We start from the raw sequence: 21,632 nt of genomic DNA on the forward strand, positions 1-21,632 counted from the left end.
TATGAAGAAGAGCCCGGGAGCAGACACAGTCTGATGTGGGGATGCTCACAGGCAGACACAGCGCCGTTGTCACCGCAGGCGATAGGGACCAGATCGGCATTAGCCGAACATCACCCGGGACACCCAACACCCGTCCCGCTCGCTCTATCTGTGCGATTCGGTGCGGGGCGCTTTAGGGCGCTGCGGAGCACGGCGGTGCGGAGCGGGGCGGGGCGGTACGGGGTGGGGCGGGGCGGAGAGGAGCTGAGCGGGGCGGGGCGGAGCGGAGTGGAGCTGAGCGGTGTGGGGCGGGGCGGTCGCACTTCCCTCAGGCTCCGCACCGCCCTGAGGCCCTTGTCCCCGCCCCCTGCCCATCACTCCACTCCCTCCACCCAATCAGAGCGCCGCGATCTCCGCAGCAGCCAATGGGAGGGCGCCCTCCTCCAGCGGCCTCGTGACGGCACGCCGGTGCCGCGTCGAGCAGTCGCGTGAGAGGAGAAGGGGGTGGGCTCCTTCTCCGCCATTGGCTGCGCCGGGAAGCCGGCTGCGCTCTCATTGGCTGCCGCCACTGGCCACCGGGCTGCCGAGCCAGCCGGCAGTGCCGCTACCGGCGGGGAGAGGTGGAGGGTGCGGAGCAAGGTGCGGAGCAAGGTGCGGAGCAAGGTGCGGAGCAAGGTGCGGAGCAAGGTGCGGAGCAAGGTGAGTGCGGGGCACCGGGGCCGGCAGAGGCAGCGGCGGGGGCAGCGGCAGACAGACACGGGCAGCAGCCGACAGACACGGGAAGCGGCAGCAGCTGGAGGGTCTCGGCCGTCTCGCCACGGGCGTGTCGTGGCGGGGGGGAAGGGAGGAGCACTGCCCCCCCCGAGGGGCCCTCCCGGCCTCCCGCTGTCAGCCCAGCCGCGTGGGAGGATGCGTGGGGGAGCGGAAGGGGTGAGGGTGAGGGTGGGGTGTGCGCTGTCTTTTGGAAGGGCGTGGATTGCACTGCTGCCAGCAGCTGTCCCTGAGGTTGTGCCCTGTACTGATGTGTGCGTCTGCGGAACGGGTGTCGTTCGTCACGCAGGAGGAAGGCAAATGGATCCGCTGCCAGATTCAGCATCCCTGGCTACGAAACTGCGGAACACTTTGGTTCAATACCACAGCATCGGAGACAGCCAGTGGCGGGTTGCCAAGAAAACCGTGAGTGATCTGGGCTGCTTGTTGTGTGCAGCCCTCTCAAGGAAGCTGTAGGTCACTCGTGGTGGGGGCCGAGCTTGTAACGCCGGATAGCATGGGTGTGCAACATGTGGCCGATTCTTGCAGGACTGTCATATGAGAGGCCTTGTGAAACTACCTTTCTAGCACAGTTAGATCACAGAAAGTGTTTTTGCTGTCACCACTGTAATTCCTTCTATCCATTTTGAAGCATGTATCTCACAGAGGAATCTTACCTATGCAGGACCATAGGCTTTTCTTAAAGCAAAATGTAAAATACTGTTAGCACTAGTAGTGCTGTGAGATGTTCATTTGTACTTTCCTCTTCTGGTCCTGCACTTTGGCTACAACAACCCCATGGGGAGCTCCAGGCTGGGCACAGAGTGGCTGAGAGCAGCCAGACAGAAAGGGACCTGGGAGTCTGGATTGACAGGAAGCTGAACATGAGCCAGCAGTGTGCCCAGGTGGCCAAGAAGGCCAATGGCATCCTGGCCTGTATCAGGAACAGTGTGGCCAGCAGGTCCGGGGAAGTGGTTCTTCCCCTGTACTTAGCACTGGTGAGGCCTTGAGTGTGGCCACAACCTTTCCCCATTATCCCCCTGCCCTCCTTTTCCCCCCTTCCCTGGACTTCTCATATTGTATGTAAGTTACAATATCAGATTCCTTCCTTTTCCTTTTAGAAAGATGCAACTGTGTGGCGTAAACCATCAGAGGAATTCAGTGGATACCTGTAAGTTTGCCTGGAAATTGGATACATTTTTAAGGTTCCGCAAATGTGTTTTGTATAATTTAGAAATCAAGGTTGTGGATTGTACAGCCCTCAGCTACACAGATTCTCCAGAGAAGAAGCTAAATGGATCTAGTGTTCCTGTACCATTTCTTTATGGTGTTATACTTTGATGCTTTAGTGTTGCATGGTGTTTAGAACAATGGACAATTAACACTGCGGGGCAAACCACAAAACTCCTGTTGACTTAAGTGGGCAACAACATTTGCTCAGGCCCTTAAGAAAGGTGGTCTGCAAGCCACAGAATGAAGCCCAGGTTCAGTAGATCTGAAGTGTTACTAGGTGACAACCCAGACTATGCAACTGCAATAAAGTAAAATGCCAAGCATGTGGTTGTGAGTGACTTTCTGTCACTGGGTTCGGTTGGTATCTGTAGGTCTAGCTAGAGAAGTACTTACTAGAAAATAGCACTCTGAAGAAGTGAAAAGCTGTGTGAAAAGGTAGAGTTTGAGAGTATCTCAAAGGGGTTGAATTGTTGAATCCTGTTAAATCTGCAAGAACTGATGACCCAAGACACCAAGTCTGCTGATGGAACAGAGCCACAGGCACACTGGCATCAACAGGTTGTGTACCTTGAACCACTGTCAGGTCAGTGGCTGCCGTGTGCAGTTGAACACTCCTATGTGTGTAGGCTATAAACCTGGCCAGATAAAGGACACACTGAAGAGCTTCCCAAGCACCTCCCTAGAAGCTACTGGCATGTTGACGTGGTTCACTGGTTCTGTGTATACAGCTGAGGTTGGCTCCAGCCAGATAATTATGAATGAACATGGGTGAACTGCAAGTGAATTGATGAATCTGTTCCTTGAGTAGTTACCTTTTATTAAAAAGAACAGCTTAATGAATAAGATATTTTGAAAACATTCGTCCTGATGGATCCTTCCCTTTCAGGAGCTGGAGGCCCTGTAATTCAAGTAAACAAAATCTCTGGTGTCTACTGAAAATACCTAATAACAAATGAATGTCTTTAATATTTCATACCAACTTATTTTATATGGTGCTCTTATATGCCACTAAAGCATAAGGTAATTTGTCATTTGCTTGGTTGTCTTCTGTTTTGTCTGCTTTATGAAAAATATTTTCCCCATTGTATTCCTCCTCTTCTTTCTTCTAGCTTTTAGCTTTACTTGTCCCTGGTGGACTCCCTTGCTCATGCATTGAGAAGAGCAAATAATTTGTTAGAGAAAGAAACATGTTGATTGGGAAGGATGGAAGGATTTTGCCATTAACAAAATACTGATTGCAGCATAAGGACAAAGTTTCTCAGAATAACATTTGTTGCAGAGATTGAGGCATCTGCAGGTCTTTTTCTGTCCTGTTTTTCTGATATGATTGTCCACCGACCCTAAGTCCAGGTACCATAAGCATATTGTTGCAGATTAATGGAATGTTCATAAAGAATTTCTCACCTTTAATTGTAAACCTGTTTTTGTCTAGCTACAAAGCTCAAGGTGTGGTGGAGGATGTTACAAACAGAATAGTGGATCATATTCGCCCTGGATCTTATAGGATAGACTGGGACAGCTTAATGACTTCAATGGACATTATGGAAACATTTGAAGAGGTGAAGATTTGTTTAGATTTTTAATTAAATGTGTATAGATGCAAACATAAATTTAACAGTACAGCAGAGCAGTCATGCCAGCAAATACTAGCATTTGTCTGCCTGTTTTCTGCATGGCCATGGGATATTGTGCATAGATGTGGTGGGTGGCCTCAGATGAGGTCTGACTGCCCACGCCTACTCTGGAACTTGAAGTTCAGGTTTCCATCAAATGCTAAAAATAAGGGACTAAAAATTGATCAATCATAATTCTCTGGGACCTCTTGTAGCCTCTAAATTTCACATACAGAGAACTGTATTCCTAATTTATATGCTAAAGCATTTTCATACAGTTTGCTTTCTTCTGTTCCACAAGAAATAAAATTGTGGGTATTAATAATACACATGCGGAGAAGCAGCAGTCTCCTCCTGAAGAGCTGACTTTACTGTGTGGCATGGCTTCTTGATGGGAGCCAAAATAGTTCATACTGAATGGCAGGACTTCCTAAAGAAAGGTAGGCTTTAAGTCCATAACACAAGATCTGACAGCCTTCTTTTGGTTACTGGGGGCCTTCAGTATGACATCAAAACCCTGTGGACATTTGGACTGAACATGGATTGGCTTTTGCTCTGACTTTTAAAGAAGTTTTATAAGGCATTTATAAGGTATCATTGCTAATTATTACCTAAAATTTGAATAAACTGTCATCTTTTAAGAAAGCCTTTTTTGAAGAATTGTTTGCATTCTGTTTTATTGTTTACTTGGTGAATTAAAAGTATTTGATAGAGCATCTTAATACCAAGAGAGGCCTCTTGAAATTTTTTCTTTCAGGCTTCATCAGTAGTGGCTAACCCACATAAGATCCGCTTGCCTTTCTGTTCCCAGACCTGGCACAGTTCTCTAGTTCCAGTCAGTGCAGTTTAAAGGTGCCAGATATTCTCTGAAACTCCAGCTCTCAGTTGTAAGCTGCAGGTCCTTAAAAACTTCAGCATTTAGAATAGAAACAACACAGCCATGCAGGTTTCACTGACATTTGCATACTGCAGTTGACACGAGGCTGCCACCTTTGAGGGAAAATACAGCTGCCTACAAGCATAAATTCTCCTGCATTCATTATACTAAAGTATTTTTGTTTTCTTACCCTCCTTGTTTATTCTGTCACTCAACAAGAACTGCTGTGTGATGCGCTACACCACTGCTGGTCAGCTCTGGAACATCATAGCACCAAGGGAGTTTGTGGATTTCTCCTACACTACAAGTTATGAAGATGGGCTTCTAACATGTGGTAAGGCATGACTTACCTACAAATTCTTATTTTGCAACAACTGCTTGGCTGAAGATTTGATTCAAATTAAGTGCTGCAGTAAGCATTAAAAAATCATGTAAGGTGGTGCCTAATTAGTATTTCAAAGGTATTTTAACATTTTACAGGTTTAAAGAAGTGTATGAGTTACTGGTTTACCCATGAACCTCCCCTGTGTGGGAGGTTTCATTTATGCCAACTGTGGGGCAGGATGGCAGAGGCAAGTTGAGTTCTCTGACACATCTTTTACAGTAGAGTGGGCAGACTAACACTTTGCTCAGCCTGGTAGTAAATGGGAGGAATATCTTTAATGTCAGACAAGCTCTGCTTCTCTGTTGTGTGGTTTGGATGAAGAGCAGACAACTTTAATATGCGAAAGTACATAGAAACTTGAAGAGGTTCTGTCACTTCTACCAAATTCCCCAAGCAGAAACTTGAACCTTTTAAATTTACCATACCTTTTAAATGTACTGTACCTTCCTTTTTTTCACCAGTCTTTAAATTAATTTACCTTTTTTGTTGTTGTTTGTTTGCTTCCCTTGATAGGTATAAGCCTAGACTATGGAGAGGTGAGACCTAACTTTGTTCGTGGATTCAATCACCCTTGCGGTTGGTTCTGTGTCCCCCTTAAGGACTGCCCTAGCCACAGTCTTTTGACAGGCTATATTCAGACTGAACTGCGAGGGTTGCTACCACAATCTGCAGTAGACACTGCCATGTCTAGTACCCTGACCAATTTCTACTCTGACCTGAAAAAGGCACTGAAAACAGACAAATAATGACTTAACAGCCCACGCGTTTCTTGCGATCAAATTACATTGATTTCTTTAGCATATGTTAGCTACTGGGTTAAGAGATGAATAACATTCCTGAATGATACCTGAACCTTTATGTTGAAGTATCTCGACAACTTTACCAAATATTTTTTCATGTGATACTTAGCACACCTTCCTAACGCACAGTGCCAGATTCTGTTCCCTGCCCAGCACTCTGCATCTGGGTGAGGAGTAGGGCAGGTCTATAAAATACTCAAAATGAAAACACAAAATGTGGGGATGGGCTTGAAAAATGCAGCATGAACTCAGCTCTCTTCAACAGTATTGAGAGTGGAGTTCTCAGGAGTTTGCTGGTGCAGGTTGCTGTACAGGCAGCATCTCATTGAAGATGTAATTTTGTAATATATATATATTTTATATATTTACTTAAACTTTTTGATTTATTTAGTTTGTACAGGTACATCTGTAACTTGTTTATAAAAATTTGCTTTGATTTATCATAGAAATATTACATAGCTTAGTTGTTAAAGGATACTATTCATAAGAAAGCTATTTGCTCTTGTTAGCGAAACCAAGTATTCATTATAGGTATTTCATTGATGTTACACCTGTAACTATAACTATATAATATATATATATAATTTAACTGTAACTATATGTAACAGTCTCAGTACATATATAAAGAAATGCCCTTACAGCTGATCCAAAGCTCAGTTAAGTCATCAAGTGTCTTCCCATAATTTTTAGTGGCATTTTAATCACACAGATATCAAAACAGCAAATGTTCTATGGATCTTCTGTGATACTCTGACCTCTAAAGAATTTTTTACTTAAATTTGCATGTAATTGGGTGTATGGTGTGGTTTGGGTTTTTTAGGTCTATCTTAAATGAAAATCCTGGAATTACTAAGACAACAGAAAGGACCACTAACTTGCTTCAGGTATAGGCATTGGTGTAGCCACAAGAGCACAGACTTCCAGAATGTTGGTGCAATGCTCTGGAGTGTTCTGTGTTAATATCCCTAGACTGATCTTTGCAATAAATGAAATTATCATCTTGAAACATGAGCAGCTGCAGGCCAAAGCTGAAGTTGCAGAGTTGCTCAGATGGTCAATTTTTAAAGAATACTTAGCCACCCGGCTGATAATTGCAAAGCAGGGGCTTTCAAAAGATTGCTGTCTGTGTTGCTAGGAGCCTGAATTCTCTTTAAAACTTTATGCTATGACATTATGCTTTTAATCCTGTTATGCATAGTCGGCTCAAGTGAGACTTTAATTGTCTCTGTACTTTACAAGTGCAAGCAGAGGCATGGTTAGCTGTGTAGCAGTTAGGGAAGCCCTTGAAGCCCTAATATTTTGGGTCCAGTTGTATCCGTACAATCCAAGCATTGGTAATGAACTCGCAGGAGAAAAAAAAGGGGGGTGGAGGGGCAGAAAAAAAAAGAAATACTGACCACTGCAGCTGAATTCTGAACAGTGAAGATTTCTTTCTTGTTGCTCAAGAAAAGAGGTAGAAAAAACAAAACATTAAATACAGTGAGGGTTCTTCCAACATGCTTCATGTTTTAAGGGATCTAGCACGTTTTAAGATGGTTAAAAACAATGGCATCAGATGGCCTTTGGTGTCTTCATAGGTAGAAAATGTCAACTCCCTGTTGGATTTTGTGTATTCTGCACTTCTCTTTAAGCTCCAATGTTCCTCTTCCCATCTTTTCTACTTCCTTGGGTCCCCCCTGGTACTAAAAGTTCACAAAGTGGTGTTTCACCTCCAAGGACTCTGAGGAGTCAGAGTCAGCAGACATTCTTTTCCAAAATACTAGGGTCCACTCCTTTGTGGTACTGGTACAGAGGCAAGTATGAAAATTCTAACGTGCTGCTCTGTGGGCATTACATGGCATGAATTATGACATGATTATAGGGAAAGCTGTGTGAAATATACCTTATTTATCCTTCCTACTTACAAAGACCACATGTGTAAGGTCACCAGGTATAGTGACTCTGCATATTCATGTCTTTTTTTCAAAAACTGCTGGGACTAGTCAAGGGGTTGTTAAGGGAGAAAACATGTTCCATTGCTCTGTAAAAAGCCAATTTAAATCTACACAGAGGCACTTCATTGCTGAAGAAATGGGTTAAAAGGAGCGTAAGACATCAGGGTGATGTTTGTACAACACTAGGCATGGCAGAAAAGGTCCCTGTTACAAGCACCCATTTTAAGGGCTTTCACACCTCTCTAGTATCTAGCCTTATTTATTGTTCAGCAAAATGGCTTTTTATGCTTTCAGTGAGGATAGGCTGATGAAACCCAGAGAGTGGCTGAAGCAAAATTGAAAGAATTTGTGTTCAAATGGAAGAAAATTGCTACTATATTTTAATTATTATGATGTTTTTAGTAAAAAATTCTCCATGCTGGTTTTCTTGTTCTCAACAGTTTTCAGTATCAGGCCTAGAAATTGAAAGATTTTGTATAGGAGAGACAGGTTTCTGAATGCGAAGTAGGCTTATTTTGCATTATAGTAGTTTATTCCTTAAACACTGATTAAACTGTCTTTTTGTGTTCTAATGTGTAGTCTGCTTTCTTCTACCTATGGTTCTGAACATTCAAGTGGATAACTTGAGTGAGTAGTTAAGGATACAGAGAACATGGGCTCTCTGTAATTTTTAAAATTTTCTTTTAAACAAGATGAAAGAGTGTAGTACAATTCTCTATTTTTCAGATAAGGAGAAATCATGGAAGTTGCTTACAAATTTTAAGGATTTATTTTGCAGGATGCCACACTTGCAAATTTTTCTGGTTTATGAGTACAATGATTGACAATGTATATGCTGCTGAAACAATGCCTAGAGACATTATACCAAGCAGTTCAGTTAGAAAGTAATGCAGAATTAGATGAAAGATGTCCAGTTTCATAGTGCTTTATTCATTTGAAAGCCAAAATTTATTTCTTTTTAGATAGCTAAAGTTTGAGAGGAATGTTAGATCTTGAAGCAGAGCTGTTCCTTACCCAGAATACATTCAGAACCAAGAAAACCACAAAATCAGGTACTTACACAATCAGAACCTCTTTTCCCACCATGGCATGGTTTTCCTCCTGAGTGGACTGCCGAGATGGAGCCAAGACAGTAAAATCAGGAAAGCAGTTGAAAGGACCACATGCAGGAGCCCATGCTTTGCTACTTAGGAGGTACAGGGAGAAGTAAATTGCACCTAATATAGATTTCTCTCGTTCCCACAGCAGCAGAATTTCTGCAAGTCTCTGGGGTTCTCCAAGACTTGATTCTAAGAGTGTTTCAGTTAAACTGGAATATAGTTATCCAAAAGTGACTTCTGAACAAGGTGACCAAGAGTAGTAGAGACCAGTTTTCTCTAGGGAAATGGCATATATATAGACACATCAAAATTATTTTTATATGAATAATTTTAAAAAATAAACAAACTTACTTATACAGGGGTGTAGGCAGTATGGCAGTCTAATCTTTGGTACTTCAACTTGGTGCTTCGTGTGTGGGTGAAACAGGTGGGGAAAGATACAACAGTTTTATGTTAGGCTTCTGTACCTCTCCTAAAACATCCATCATTAAACCTTGCCTGTCACTGTGCCCCTTATTTAACATGAGCAGAAGATAGAGACTGGGCAAAGTTCACTCTGGGGGTGGTCCAAGGTATTCGACCACAGCCTGCTGGGAGGTAGACCAGTACTTCAGGTAGATCCTGTGGGAATGGCACAAGTTCTGATCTCAAATTTGATGTATTTATAAATGTGAAATGTGATGAATTTGTAAAAACTGAAAAGACTGTGTAATTCCTCCAGTAATCATAAATAAGCAGAAATGCTTTGGTGGTGTGAGCTGGTGATTCATCCCAGGAGGTTCATTGCTGTGAAAGTAGCTGTAATTCTAGTGAATTACAGTCCAGTCTAGTGAATTACAACTAGCCAAGTTGTGCCTATGTTCAGAAAGTCAGTCTTTTAACAGAGATTTTAACTGACTGTGCTCAACATTTAAGATATTGTGATCTATATTTTGAATGCAATTGCAGAATAAATTAATAAATTATTCAAACAGACTTGTGATTTAGCTTTCTCAGTAGTTGTGCAGGCAGATGTAGTGTTCTGTTTTATTTTGTGGGGTTATGTCTGATGATATAGTTCATCTGCATGATCATCTCAATTGCTAATAGTTGATCTCTTTAAATTTGAAAGCATGAAAGCTTTGTTTTACTTATAAACATGACTTAAGCCAATGTGCATGTGCAACTTGGATTTCTGCTAAACTGAAATCTCTTGAAAACTGTACAAATAGGGTTTTCTCAAAGCTTAAATTTTAAAAATATATATAGCTTCTTGTAATAGTCACATGGCTACTGTGGAGGAACATTATTATTCTGTCTTTGTATTACTTACCTTTCAACATATTAGAGAAATGGTGTATTAACAGTCAAAATTAAGTTTCTCCAAAACATGAGCATGTAGCACCTTGCAAATGCATATGGATGTTAATTAAGGTTATAAAGCATGCTGCAACATATATTTTTACTTACCTAATCAGCACCTACAGAAGAAAGGAAGAAAATGCCTATATCTTACGTAGAACCTTTCCTTGTTCTCTTACTAAGCCTCTATAAAGGCAGGAGAGTTCTGATGCATTGACTTCTGAGCAAGGAGTTGCATCCCTCTTGTTGCTGAGAAAAGAAATTGCCACCTCTGAGATACAACATGCTCTTGTAGGGCATGTTTCGAGTCTGCCTCTGCAAAGTGGGATAGGAGTAAGTACAGAGGCCACTGTGTATCTTTGGAAAATGATTAAGGGCATTTGTTAAAATTATTTTCTTAAATGGTGGTGTTTAAACTCCTGGTGAAGGAGAATATGAAGAGGGGATAAAGAAAAATAAATCTATGTTAAAGATTAAATGTTTTCCTATCCTCATTGAGCTGTGCTGGTCACTATCTTAAAGCACAGGTGGGGACTCATTATTGTGGGATAAAGCTCCCTCAGGGTTTGCTAGAAGCAGAGAGACAACAGGCACAGATGGTAACACCACTCAACAGGAGCTGTCTGTGCACTTTGCACAGATGACCCACATGCTATGAGATGTCAAATCTGGATTAAGGTACCCCAGATCTTAACACATTACCAGAACTGTCTCTTCCAAAGTGATTTTCTTTAAAAATTCTCTTTCAGTGAGTAAAGTGAGCATGACTATCTAATGATCCTCAAAAGTGGTTCTTTGATAAAAGAAACACAGATGATGCTATTAGGATGTCAGTTACTGCCCAGAGTGTCACCGAGAACTGACCCTGCTCAGGCTTTCTGTGGGACAGTTTGCCCATACCCGGGATACGTAGGAAGCATTTCCTGAGCTCTGAACCTGGGCTTGCTGACCTGCCTGCCAGCACTGACCCTTCTCTGGCTGGGAGAGAGCAGTAAATTACCCAGAGAGTAATTTACTCTGGACAGCAAATTACTATCCTAAGTATGACTCTTTCAGAGTGTCAGTCACAGTGCTGCCTTCAACTTGGTTTCCAGTCAGAAACCATGACGTACAGGGTGCTGGTATTACCAACTCAGGCTCCAAGGCTCAGTAGGGATGCAGGGAAATGCTCAAAGCAGTGCATTTGAGCAGCTGCATACATGAGTACTTTGTCATTGGCGTACTGTAAGACCCCTTCTTGTATGTGTGCATGGCAGGATTTTGAGTTCCTCAGAAGCTGAAGGAAGATGGAAAGAAATACCAACATCCCTGATCACTGGGACATGAGGAATGTCCCTACAAGCCAGCATCTTTTACACATACAAGATAATCATGGAGCCACCAGGTGCACAGATATCTCTGGTGAACTTCATGGTCTACCTGTCTCAACCAGTCAGGCGTCTGTGCAGAAACACAATCCACTGGAGCTGAGACACTGAAACTTTCCCAAGGCCAGCAGGTGTAGTAATCTTCACCAGAAACCCATCATATATCAAGGAGTTAGTGACTGACACAGCAGTTAACCTGAGCTGGGGCAGGCCTCTGCTGCTCAGTGCGTGCTCCCTGCCTGCAGAGTAAATGTATAAGCTAAATGTATAAGCTAAGGAGAGCCTGAAGGCAGCTGCCATGCAGTACCAGCAATCACACCACCTGCCTGGCTTTCACTGTACCTGAGACTGCGGCAAGAAGTTCTTGTATGGACATCCTTCTTACTTGATAGTTGGAGTAATGAGTAGGTTGATGAATGAAATGATGAATTAACAAAATCCTGTAGCTCAAATTGAAAAAAAAAGTGATAACCCAGGGATAGGATCTGTTTGATGCCTCACAATTCAGGGTTCCCAGCATTTGAATGGATGTAAAATTATCTATACAGCCCTGTTTCTTTATTGTGTTTGCTCTAAGAAATTGTACTTTAAATGCTACTTTACAGCAGCCAATTGCCTTTTTACTGGGATCATAAGGAACCAACACTTTCTGCTGCAATACAGTGGGCAAGATGAAGAATCAAGTTCTTTATATACTCTGTGTGGGCAAACCATCTTTCTGCTCTGCCTGTGTGCCTCCCAGACAGTACCATGAAAATGGAGCATTTGAGGAAAAGAAGCTGAGAAAACCTGGTGCCCACTACATGTTCAATGTGCTATACACTTCTTGTCTGAAGAAGTTGAAGTCTGATATTGGAAAAAAAACCAAAACAGACGAAAGATGAAAGAGGCCTTTCATGCATTATTTAAAAAAAAAATAAAAAATAGAGAATTCATAATACAGATAAAAAAATTGAATCATTTCCCAAATTATCCAGAAAGACAGAAAGTTACTTGCAGATGTACATTTTTGAAGACAAAAGGTGTTTCAATTGCTCAAAAGGACTTCAGAACTACAAAACCCAGGGCTTTATAGACAGGCAGACTGTGCCAGCCATCAGCAGAAATGCCTGTTTTTTATTAGTTATGCACTAGAATGGTTTTGTTTACTCCTCAGCTATCCTAACTTATTGATAGTCCATCAGAGTAGTTCTGTCATGTTACAGACTTCTCAGTTCTTGTGTCTGATTTTCTCGTGTGTCTCAAGCTCACTATGAAACTGCTGTAATGTTACGCTGTAACATGAGATGCCACATCATTGGATGGCCTGTTTTAAAGAGGTCAGTCCAAAGCACAAAAATCCTGAGCTCCAGGGGGAGCTCAGAGTCCTTAAGACTCAGCTCCTGTACATTCCCTCTTCTCTCATTTTGATTTTCCACTGATCTTTTCCACTCTGTTACCGAGATGGGAAGAAGATGGTTTCATCAAAGTGTAGTAAGAAAAACTATGCCTTGCCTCTGCTTGGGAAAAGATTCATTAGCATCCTTGGAAGTGCTAAATTAGAAAGAGATCACCACGACAGACAAACTGTTAACTGAAACAAAAGGACTCAGAACCTTGTAAAATACTTTCCAGTCATAAGAGTAGCAAAACTGTTAGTCTGTATAAGAAGTGGCAGTGTCTTCATTCCTGTACACTTTTAAGACCAAGTGAGACAACCATCTAACTCACATAACTCCCTGGAGCATAGGTATAACCTGGACAATCTTACAAAGGTCTTTCCAGCTCCCTAGGTCCGTACTTCACCACTAATAAAAGATTTCAATTTCATTCAGCTGGTAAGGTTTTGAGGTAAGGGGAGAAGGGGAAATGTCATGCCAAGCTGATTTCTTTCAAGACTGATATGTGAGCAGGTAAAACCCACCAATACATCTCCCTGTAATGGTGACTATTGTTCCTTATTCTACATTGAGCATTAGCTGTCAGCAAATAATAGACACAAGCATTTCCAGATTTACTAGTTTATTTAGCATCAGATCAATCATGCAAGCTACTTACTAAAAATAAACTTCCCTCCATCAAAGCATATTGCCATGGTTTATAAGCATTTCCATGCAAGCACACAAGCAGGTACATTGGTCCCAAATACAATACACTGAAAGAACAAAGCCATCAATGTTTTCTTGTTCCAATTTTTCTCTGATACAATTGCACAGCATAAGAAGAAGTTACAACACAAACAGGCTTAGTCTGAAGTAGAAGTGTGCAGTTAAACAAGCAGTCCATAAATAACTATATAGCTGCAAACATCTTTGCTATTACAAGCAAACAGTGTTGACAATACAGGATTTCTTACACATTAAGCAGTAACAGGAGTCAGGTACATTGGACACAGAGCTAACTTGAGAAAATCTAATAGATATGATTTTTTTTGTTATTATTTAGAGTCTATCCACCACTTCTCTGAGATCAAAAAACTTCTGCGACAGGCTTATAAAATACTTTGTGTTACAAGTCAATAGTACCATTTGTTTTGGTGCTATCTGTGCATCAGCACATACCCTAACCACGCAGCATATACTCATCCTGAATAACAGAAACACAAAACTCCCTGCTTATATTCTGGTGCTCATCCAGCCTCAAAGCCAAGAGCCACCAGGAGCTTCCAAACCAAGGTCAAACCAGACACAAGCTTTAATGTATCACATTTCTTCAGGTTAAAATCAGCTTAACCTGATGAGCTCCTAATTGTGGATTTGGAGCAGCCATCTAGACTCTGCTTGGTACTTCCCAGGCTTGCAAGGGGATGGTGGTGTAGATCCTTGGGACTAACAAACTGCTTCTCCCAGTTGAGAAGCACTCAGTGACTGTGACATGTGAGAGAATCTCAGTGACTCGTTTTCACTCCTTGCAAGCTGTATCAGCCACCCTTGCTGTTCTGAAAGATCATCCTATTTATCTTATGGACTAGATTTCACCCCCCTCCACCTTTTCATCTTCTTCCTGAGCACCTAATCACTTCTGAGTTAATTTTCTTACAAGCATACGACTCTCAATAATATGTATTCTGAAGGAAAAACAACAACTGAACAAACTCCATAACAATGCTCCTTATAGACTATTACATTAAGTTTCTGCTATTTAATCAGAAGCATTAGCATAAATTTCATGAGCATGTGGTGTGAAAAGGAAAGTGGTTCCTATTGTACATTACAGCATGAAGACAGCTGGGGTTAGGTCTTACCAACTAGTAGTTCAACTGTGTTTCTTTCTAATTACTTTCATTTAAAAATAATCTCTTTCTGTATTTACAGTTTCCCTGCAGTCAAGATGGTAAAGAGTTCAGGAGGTGCCCACCTACTGAGGTAGCACCAACTTAGGACCCTCTTGCAGGGTCCCAGGGATCACTGTCATTCCTAAGGAACCTACTTCTCAAGGAGGAGACTGCTGCAGCAGAATTTGGAAAGTCCTCCTAAGATGCTTTTTTTCAAAGTATGCACACAATCAATTTGCTTAGTTCCATGAAGTTTGTTTCTCAATAACCTTCCACTTGTCATTAAAAACTACTCCACTCCATGCTCCATAGCAAGCTGAAGAAGAGAATTTGGGCCATATTAACAGTACAAACAGAACAGTTCTGTTGTCCTACAAATGAAAAGTGGGGTCAGTGCTGAGCTTTTTCCATCTAGAGGAGGCTAGGGCTGGATGCATTTGCACTACTTTCACAAACATGGCTGATGGTGACAACTGGAAAGTAACAGAAATCAGGGGTTCTGAAGACCACTTACAGATACTTTTCACCTTATTCCTTGCTCAGGCAAAGCAAATAAGGAGCTCTTTTTTGTGTGCTCCATAGCAAAATCCTCTGGTGTTTTTTTAATGCAGGCATTTATTGTTTGTTGGTACTCAGGGATTTTTGGTGGTGCTTGGGGTCTTTTGTCAGTAATGTAATCATGACTTGTCATCTGTTTTTCACTACTAAATGCCTTGCAGGTATGGTAGCTTTTTTTCTCATTGTGCAACACATCTATTCGGAGCTAACATTTGGAGTGTTTTGTGGTTAATGTCTGTAGAAACTGTGCCTTAGTCTGCAAAGGTATTCTCACTCTGGTAGCTTTATTGCTGTCACTAGGCCAATTCATTTAAATGGTCCCAGTCATTCTGGTTAACTTCAAGCAGAAGTTTAAGATGAAGCTCAACAGCAATGCCTCAGATACATTGCTCTTTAACAGCCCTGGATCTTTGTACTTTACTCTTCATACACCCTGTTTTGTTGGCCAAGTATGGTAATTTGATCAGGAAAACTTACTCACTGGGCATTTGCAAAACCTACAGCTCCTCTGGCTTTTCCAGGAAGAGAGAGAGAATTCCTTGGGCAGGACTGAAATGTTGTTACCTCACCACAATTGATGTGGTGCCAAACACTATTTGGGTTAGAAGGGAGCCTCCCTCAGGGCTGCAGCGTCAAGCAGTCAGGGACGAACAACTGTTGACTTTGTGAACAATAGATTTAAATTTCCTAGAGTACTGAAAAAGCTTTCTTTTGGAAGGGGGAGCACAAAAGGACATGACAGCAATACTGGGGCAGATATAACAAAGCAGACTCCTTTCCACAGCTCTGTGGATGAATAATTACAACTCAGTGGCTAATGGTGCATATTGCCTCTGGGATAGATCCCATGCCTTTGCAGCTGCCAATCATACATAATGGCTTGCCTCAGCTTTAGAGTTGCCAGAGTAACTGTCTAAAGCCTATGACACAGTGATGTGAATTTGGAGAGCTGTCCCAGACCCACCCAGTATGGGGATAAGAATTACAGTGTTTTTTTTCTCTTTGACAGACCCTTATGTGTACCTGCACAGATGTAAGGACTGGTTCCACATCGTTTTGTATTTTGAAGCAGATCATTATTTACAGTTCCAAGTCAACAAATGGGACCAGGTGTTATAAACTGACTTCATTGTTTCTTCTGCCAACACTGTAAACAGGTAAATAACAGTTAAGATCATTGGTCAGAACAGACATTATATTTTTCAGAGTCCCCAGTGTGCTGCTTTGGATAGACCTAAACCACTTTTTCTCCAGTGAAAGAAAAGGATGCTGTTGACAAAAGTCCTGCTTTGCTCTGAACCTCTCATCCCAAGTACAGCCAAAGCATCTACAGCAGCACAGGTGTCTCCATTTTCTATCATGAAACTAACTCAAGGAACTGAATTCTTTTCTGGTTCTGTTTGGTATTTGGTTCACAGCACAGCACAGATCTGTCAGCAAGGTACAGGCTCTTGAGAAAGGAAACATAAGGTGCCAGGAAACAGCTTGGGTGTAGGCAATGGAGGGGGAAAGGAAAAACTTCTCCCTGTGTGCTAACTAGCAGTGACAAATCACACCGAGAATGCATCACAGAGGAATATAAGTATACCTGACCAGTAAAACTCAGACTCTTCTGGGAGCACAAGCAAGTCAAAAAGCATGAACATGAGCAAAACCAGACAGAGGGCCAACAGCAAATTTGTCAAGGCAGCACAGCTGAAACCTGCCAAGAGTCAGATGGCTCTTCCCCCACTGCCAGACAGCTGACAGCTATTCCAGGCTGACCGGTGGGGTCCAGGGCCAGGTAAAGAGATGAAGCATAAGGGGAATAAAAACAACAAGCCATTTTGCCATGAATGCATGTTCTAAAAACCAGAGCTTCAAATGGGAAAAAAAAATCCTTTCTTTTAACCTTTGCTCTTTATGTATCATCAAGTAATGCTCTGGAATGCTTCGGTTTCTCAGGTGGACACAAAAAAGTAGCAGATACTGTGTCAGGAGCTCTAAGCTACTTAACAGGAGCAAACACATGCTGTTTAATATACCTTGGCCAGTAAGTATCTTCCTGATAGAAAAGTTAAGGGTTAAATTTTTGGTTCTTGGTTACACATGCTGTGAATGGAGCACTGCTAAGCAGGGGCCTCTGGTGCAGTTTAGGACATAAAATGCTCTTCTAGTGTTTTCACCCTGTTTTGCAAATAATGAGGGCACTGAAGCACTCAGCTCCCAGCTGTATCTTGATATTGAGGAGCCAGAGCTGTGGAAAACTAGGTGCCACTGAATTTATTAATGTTTCTTACTGTAATACCTATTAAACTGAATTTCATACAGTGATGATCCACATATATAAGAATGTTAAATACTTTGATTTCTGTTCCAGCTGAGTAATGCTAGCAAAGTGTGAAAGACAGCTTAGAAGGTTACTGTGACTGCTACTGGAGACTTGGCTCTTACAGGTTGTTCAGCAATCTCTGCCTCTTTTGATAATTTATATATTAGTTTGTGTATGTACATATATATTTTCATATACATCTATAACTTTATTTATGATCTCAGAATTGGGCCACTTTGAAAAATCCATTCAGTTCCTGCTTCTGTACTACACCTATCTTCACAATATCTGAATGCCAAAGTTCATTCATGTTCTTTGTTCTACTTTGTGGTGGTGGTGGAAAAGCATGCATTTGTGTGTTTTGGGGTTTTTTTTGCTTGTTTGCTTTTTGTAAAAATTATTTTTTATTTTTCACTTCTTCTTTCCTTATTATTATATTTTCTTCTTATTTTGCTATGCAGCTATAGTTTTTCTACAGTGCAACATAGTACCGTGCAGCGGTCTACAAATTTCTGTATATAGAAGCAGAATTAACTCTCACTTTTGTGGCCGATAAGTGGAATTAACCCTGAAAGGAAGGAAAGGGCTATGAGCTACTGTTTTATAAAGTAACTTTAAGGATGTTCTGGGCTGTCTCTAGTTTACCTTTGAATGGCATGCCTGAAGGAGCTATACACTTGTAACCTGAGGAGCAACAAGGTAGACTCAGACATACAAAACTGAGTTCTTCAGTAGGAGAAATACACAGCCTCTGCACAAGCCATGAGCTGAGGCTCACGAGTGTGATTCTGTTGGCAGGCAATATGCAGGACACTGTGCAAGGGATAGCTGGGAGTTCTCCAGCTTAAACTTTCATGTGCTACTCTTAAAAAACACCCCAAGAAGTGCACCGTGGGGCTCAGAATTATAGTATGCCCCAGGATGTGTGAAGGACCTGAGGGACAGCTGCCAACTGGTATTTGGAAATGATTTTTTATTCTCCTCTATTTGCTGGTTAGCAGATACTGCTATCCATCTGCTTAGCTGGATGCTGACAACTCCTAGTATCTTGTCTCTTTTCCTGCTGCTGAGCTGAAGAAAATGCAGTGTTGTCCTCTCCTCCTCCATGGCTGCCTCTGTATTTCACTGGCACCACGAGCTCTGCTGGAGGATCTTGATTTGGTAAGTGCAGAGCCCCACATATGAGTGAGCCACAGCCTCCTCCAGCCTGGGACTGCCCGCTGATCTGAGCCCATTCAAAAAAACTTTATATTTGCTGCCTTTATCCTCCTCTAGCACCACATGGCTTTTTTCAGAGCACTCTCCTGTATTCACAGAGGCATGGGTTCCCTGCAAAGGAGATGCTGGACACTTTTTATCACTCCTTTTCATGTGACTGAAAGGCTTGCTTGCTCAGGTAGCCAAAACCCTTGCTATCCTTCTTCTGAACCATGTGCTGTATCATGAACTTTAGCCTCAATGATCTTTTGCATTCAAAAGTTTGATTGTGGTGTGTTTGCCTCTTGCAAATGAACTAGCACCAGGTTACTACTGTGATAAATGCAAAATTGTAAGAAAAATAATTGGAAATCCATTCTATTTTGGAGTTAATTTTTCTGAACTTGTAAAAAACTCTGTTGTTGTGCAAAGGCAGACCATTGTTAGGCATTTAACACCCACAAGGTCCTCAGCCTAGCTCTCAAATAATACTACCACCTGCCTCCAAAGGAAAAGTTTTTCTAAGTTCAAGTACTTCAAAAAGATGGCAAGGTACTTTTGTACTTGAAGGACTTTGCTAATATGTTGAACATTTAAAAAACTTAAAGCTTAGGATTTCAACAGAAAAGATCATCTGTTATTATCTACCCACTATATAACCACAGATGTAGAATTGGTCACCTCTGGCAGTTTTTGGGTGTGTTCATATTTTTCAGGCAGATTAAGACACTGCAGTTGGATTCCCAAGTCTGAATTATGGCAGATGCCACCAGAATGTGATTTTTCAGACAAAGCTAAAGCACACAACTCTCCTTTTTTTTAGTGACACATATACACTGCTTTTCCTTCTGAACAGAACTGTCATACATAGGTCAGGCATAGTACTTTACTGAGCCACATATTGGTAATCCAGATATCCTGACTGTTTCATACTGAGTATAATAATAGAAAACTGATATGCAAAACCAACTGAAGACCCAGAGCCCTTATGCACAAGACTGAGCTGCCTCACAGATCATGCTGCCACAGAGAGGTCTCTACTTGCATTATATTATTTCATATTTATGATGTCTCTATGGTAAAACTTAGTTAAGAATAACTTTCAGAATCATCTGGGAATAACTTTCAGATCAACAAACCATGCCTCAGATGAAGATACTTCTGCTCACATACGTGCACAATGACTGTGCAGCCGGCTTCTCTTTATGGAGATCTGAAGCAACTATCTCAAATGAAGGAGGAAACATTATAGAAATCCAGTCTCTCCTGTCAAACCTTCCTGCTGGCCAAACTTGGATGGCTTCTGCAGTGTAACCATGGTAGGAGACCTGTGGTTGAGAAATGTATTCATCCTGCAGTCACCTCACAGGAGAGAAGAGAGATACTAAAAAGTTAGACAGGTGGGTGTACCTATAACATTCACCAAAGCAATCAACCTCACTGTAGTTGTTTTCAAGGGAAAAACTGCAAAGGTGTTTTGATGGCCTGTTCATAGCTGCCATACCCCCAACAGATGTTTCCATTGACCTCAAAGGGTATGACCAGGGAGAAGGATGGATGTACATGCTTTAAATTTCAACTGCTCTTAATTAGCAAGCCTTTTTGTACAAGCTGAAAGAGTTATAAGAAATGGATAAAAAATCTTAATGTATTGATTAGCATGCATTTTCAACTAGTAAAGACAGTAACTTTAATCTTACTTTTTATATTACTCTAGATTGCATTTTATTTGTCCAACCTACCACATGAGTAACATTGCATTACCCTTTAATTTCACCAGCAAATGCAGCTACCGAATGACTTTTTTTTTTTTTTTAGGAGCTGGTGTATTTTTGAAGGCAAGTTGCACAAGGCCTAACTTAACATAAAACAATTAAAGCAGTAGAGAAACATTGAGTATATTAAGTAACTATCAGTATTAAACAGTTTAACAAACACAAGTGACATTACCATACATCATGTTCTTTTTGCTATTTCTGTAATGTATCTGTAACATTAGAAATCCACACGCTATCAGAGTGATAACAAACAAATATAAATGGTCATAGATACTGATGCGTGTTATATTTCCAATCTTATCAATGATATTCAACAAAATAAGTCAAGGTAGCTAAAGACCATGACACTATTTTTGCAAGCTAATACTTGCACAGAGCTTTTAATGTATGACCCAGAAGCTCTGGGGGGATGCAAGACCTGTGCTGGTGGATCACTTTACAGGAGAGGTCTTCTTTCAAGAAAAGCAGACCAATTTTGCTGACAAGTGGAAACTGATTACTCATTGGATTAAACTGTCTGTGAAGCAGCTAGATTACACTACTTGCTTCCAGACTTTGTATAAGAGGGTTTCTTTCCCAAGAGCAAAATCATTAAGATGTGGAATAGTTTCCTTCATTTATAACTTGTAGAATTGTAGATTATTCCCTTTGACCCTGTAAAAATGTCTTCTAGCTTCATGGTTTAGAAATAAATTAATAAATATAATGGTATTTCAAATATTTTCATCTACTACAAGCCTCTTTTAGTCTATTTTTTGTTTTCCTTACACTTACTACAAAATGAATGTGGAATTCTGAACTACTACAGATTGACTGGAATGTGGTCATGGATGGTTATGTCCTTTTTAGGAAAGACAGGGCAGCAAGGAGAGGTGGGGGAGCTGCTCTTTACATCAGAGAGCAACTTGGGTGTATTGAGTTCTGCCCAGGGGTAGATGAAGAGCAAGTTGAGAGTTTGAGGATTAGAATTAAGGGAGAGGCTAATGGGGGGGACACTGTGGTGGGTGTCTATTACAGGCCACATGATCAGAATGAGGAAGTTGATGATGCCTTCTACAGGCAGCTGGTAGCAGTCTTGTGATCACAGGCCATGGTTCTCATGGGAGACTTTCACTCCCCAGATATTTTCTGGAAGACTTACTCAGCAGCCATTCAC

At 41.5% G+C, this 21,632-nt stretch overlaps 1 protein-coding gene across 8 annotated transcripts in view; it reads left to right on the forward strand.

Annotated features, from left to right (window-relative positions):
• Positions 1-659: 659 nt before the first annotated feature.
• STARD4 (StAR related lipid transfer domain containing 4) overlaps positions 660-21,632 on the forward strand; it is a 39,989-nt gene continuing 19,016 nt past the window's right edge. The window contains exons 1-7 of one of the 8 annotated variants that reach the window (XM_071731662.1): positions 660-678; positions 948-1,155; positions 1,851-1,900; positions 3,395-3,521; positions 4,672-4,786; positions 5,351-5,373; positions 6,458-8,143. In XM_071731662.1, coding sequence (XP_071587763.1) covers positions 1,051-1,155; positions 1,851-1,900; positions 3,395-3,521; positions 4,672-4,786; positions 5,351-5,373; positions 6,458-6,472 — 435 coding nt within the window. In that variant the 5' untranslated portion in view covers positions 660-678; positions 948-1,050 and the 3' untranslated portion in view covers positions 6,473-8,143. Of the gene's footprint in view, positions 679-942; positions 1,156-1,850; positions 1,901-3,394; positions 3,522-4,671; positions 4,787-5,350; positions 8,144-11,268; positions 11,977-14,672; positions 14,863-16,199; positions 16,348-17,962; positions 21,207-21,632 lie in introns of those variants that run through there. The other 7 variants (XM_071731655.1, XM_071731657.1, XM_071731660.1 and 4 more) reach the window with 7 other exon arrangements.

The sequence above is a fragment of the Heliangelus exortis genome, chromosome Z, assembly GCF_036169615.1.
Source record: "Heliangelus exortis chromosome Z, bHelExo1.hap1, whole genome shotgun sequence".
Lineage (NCBI taxonomy): Eukaryota > Metazoa > Chordata > Aves > Apodiformes > Trochilidae > Heliangelus > Heliangelus exortis.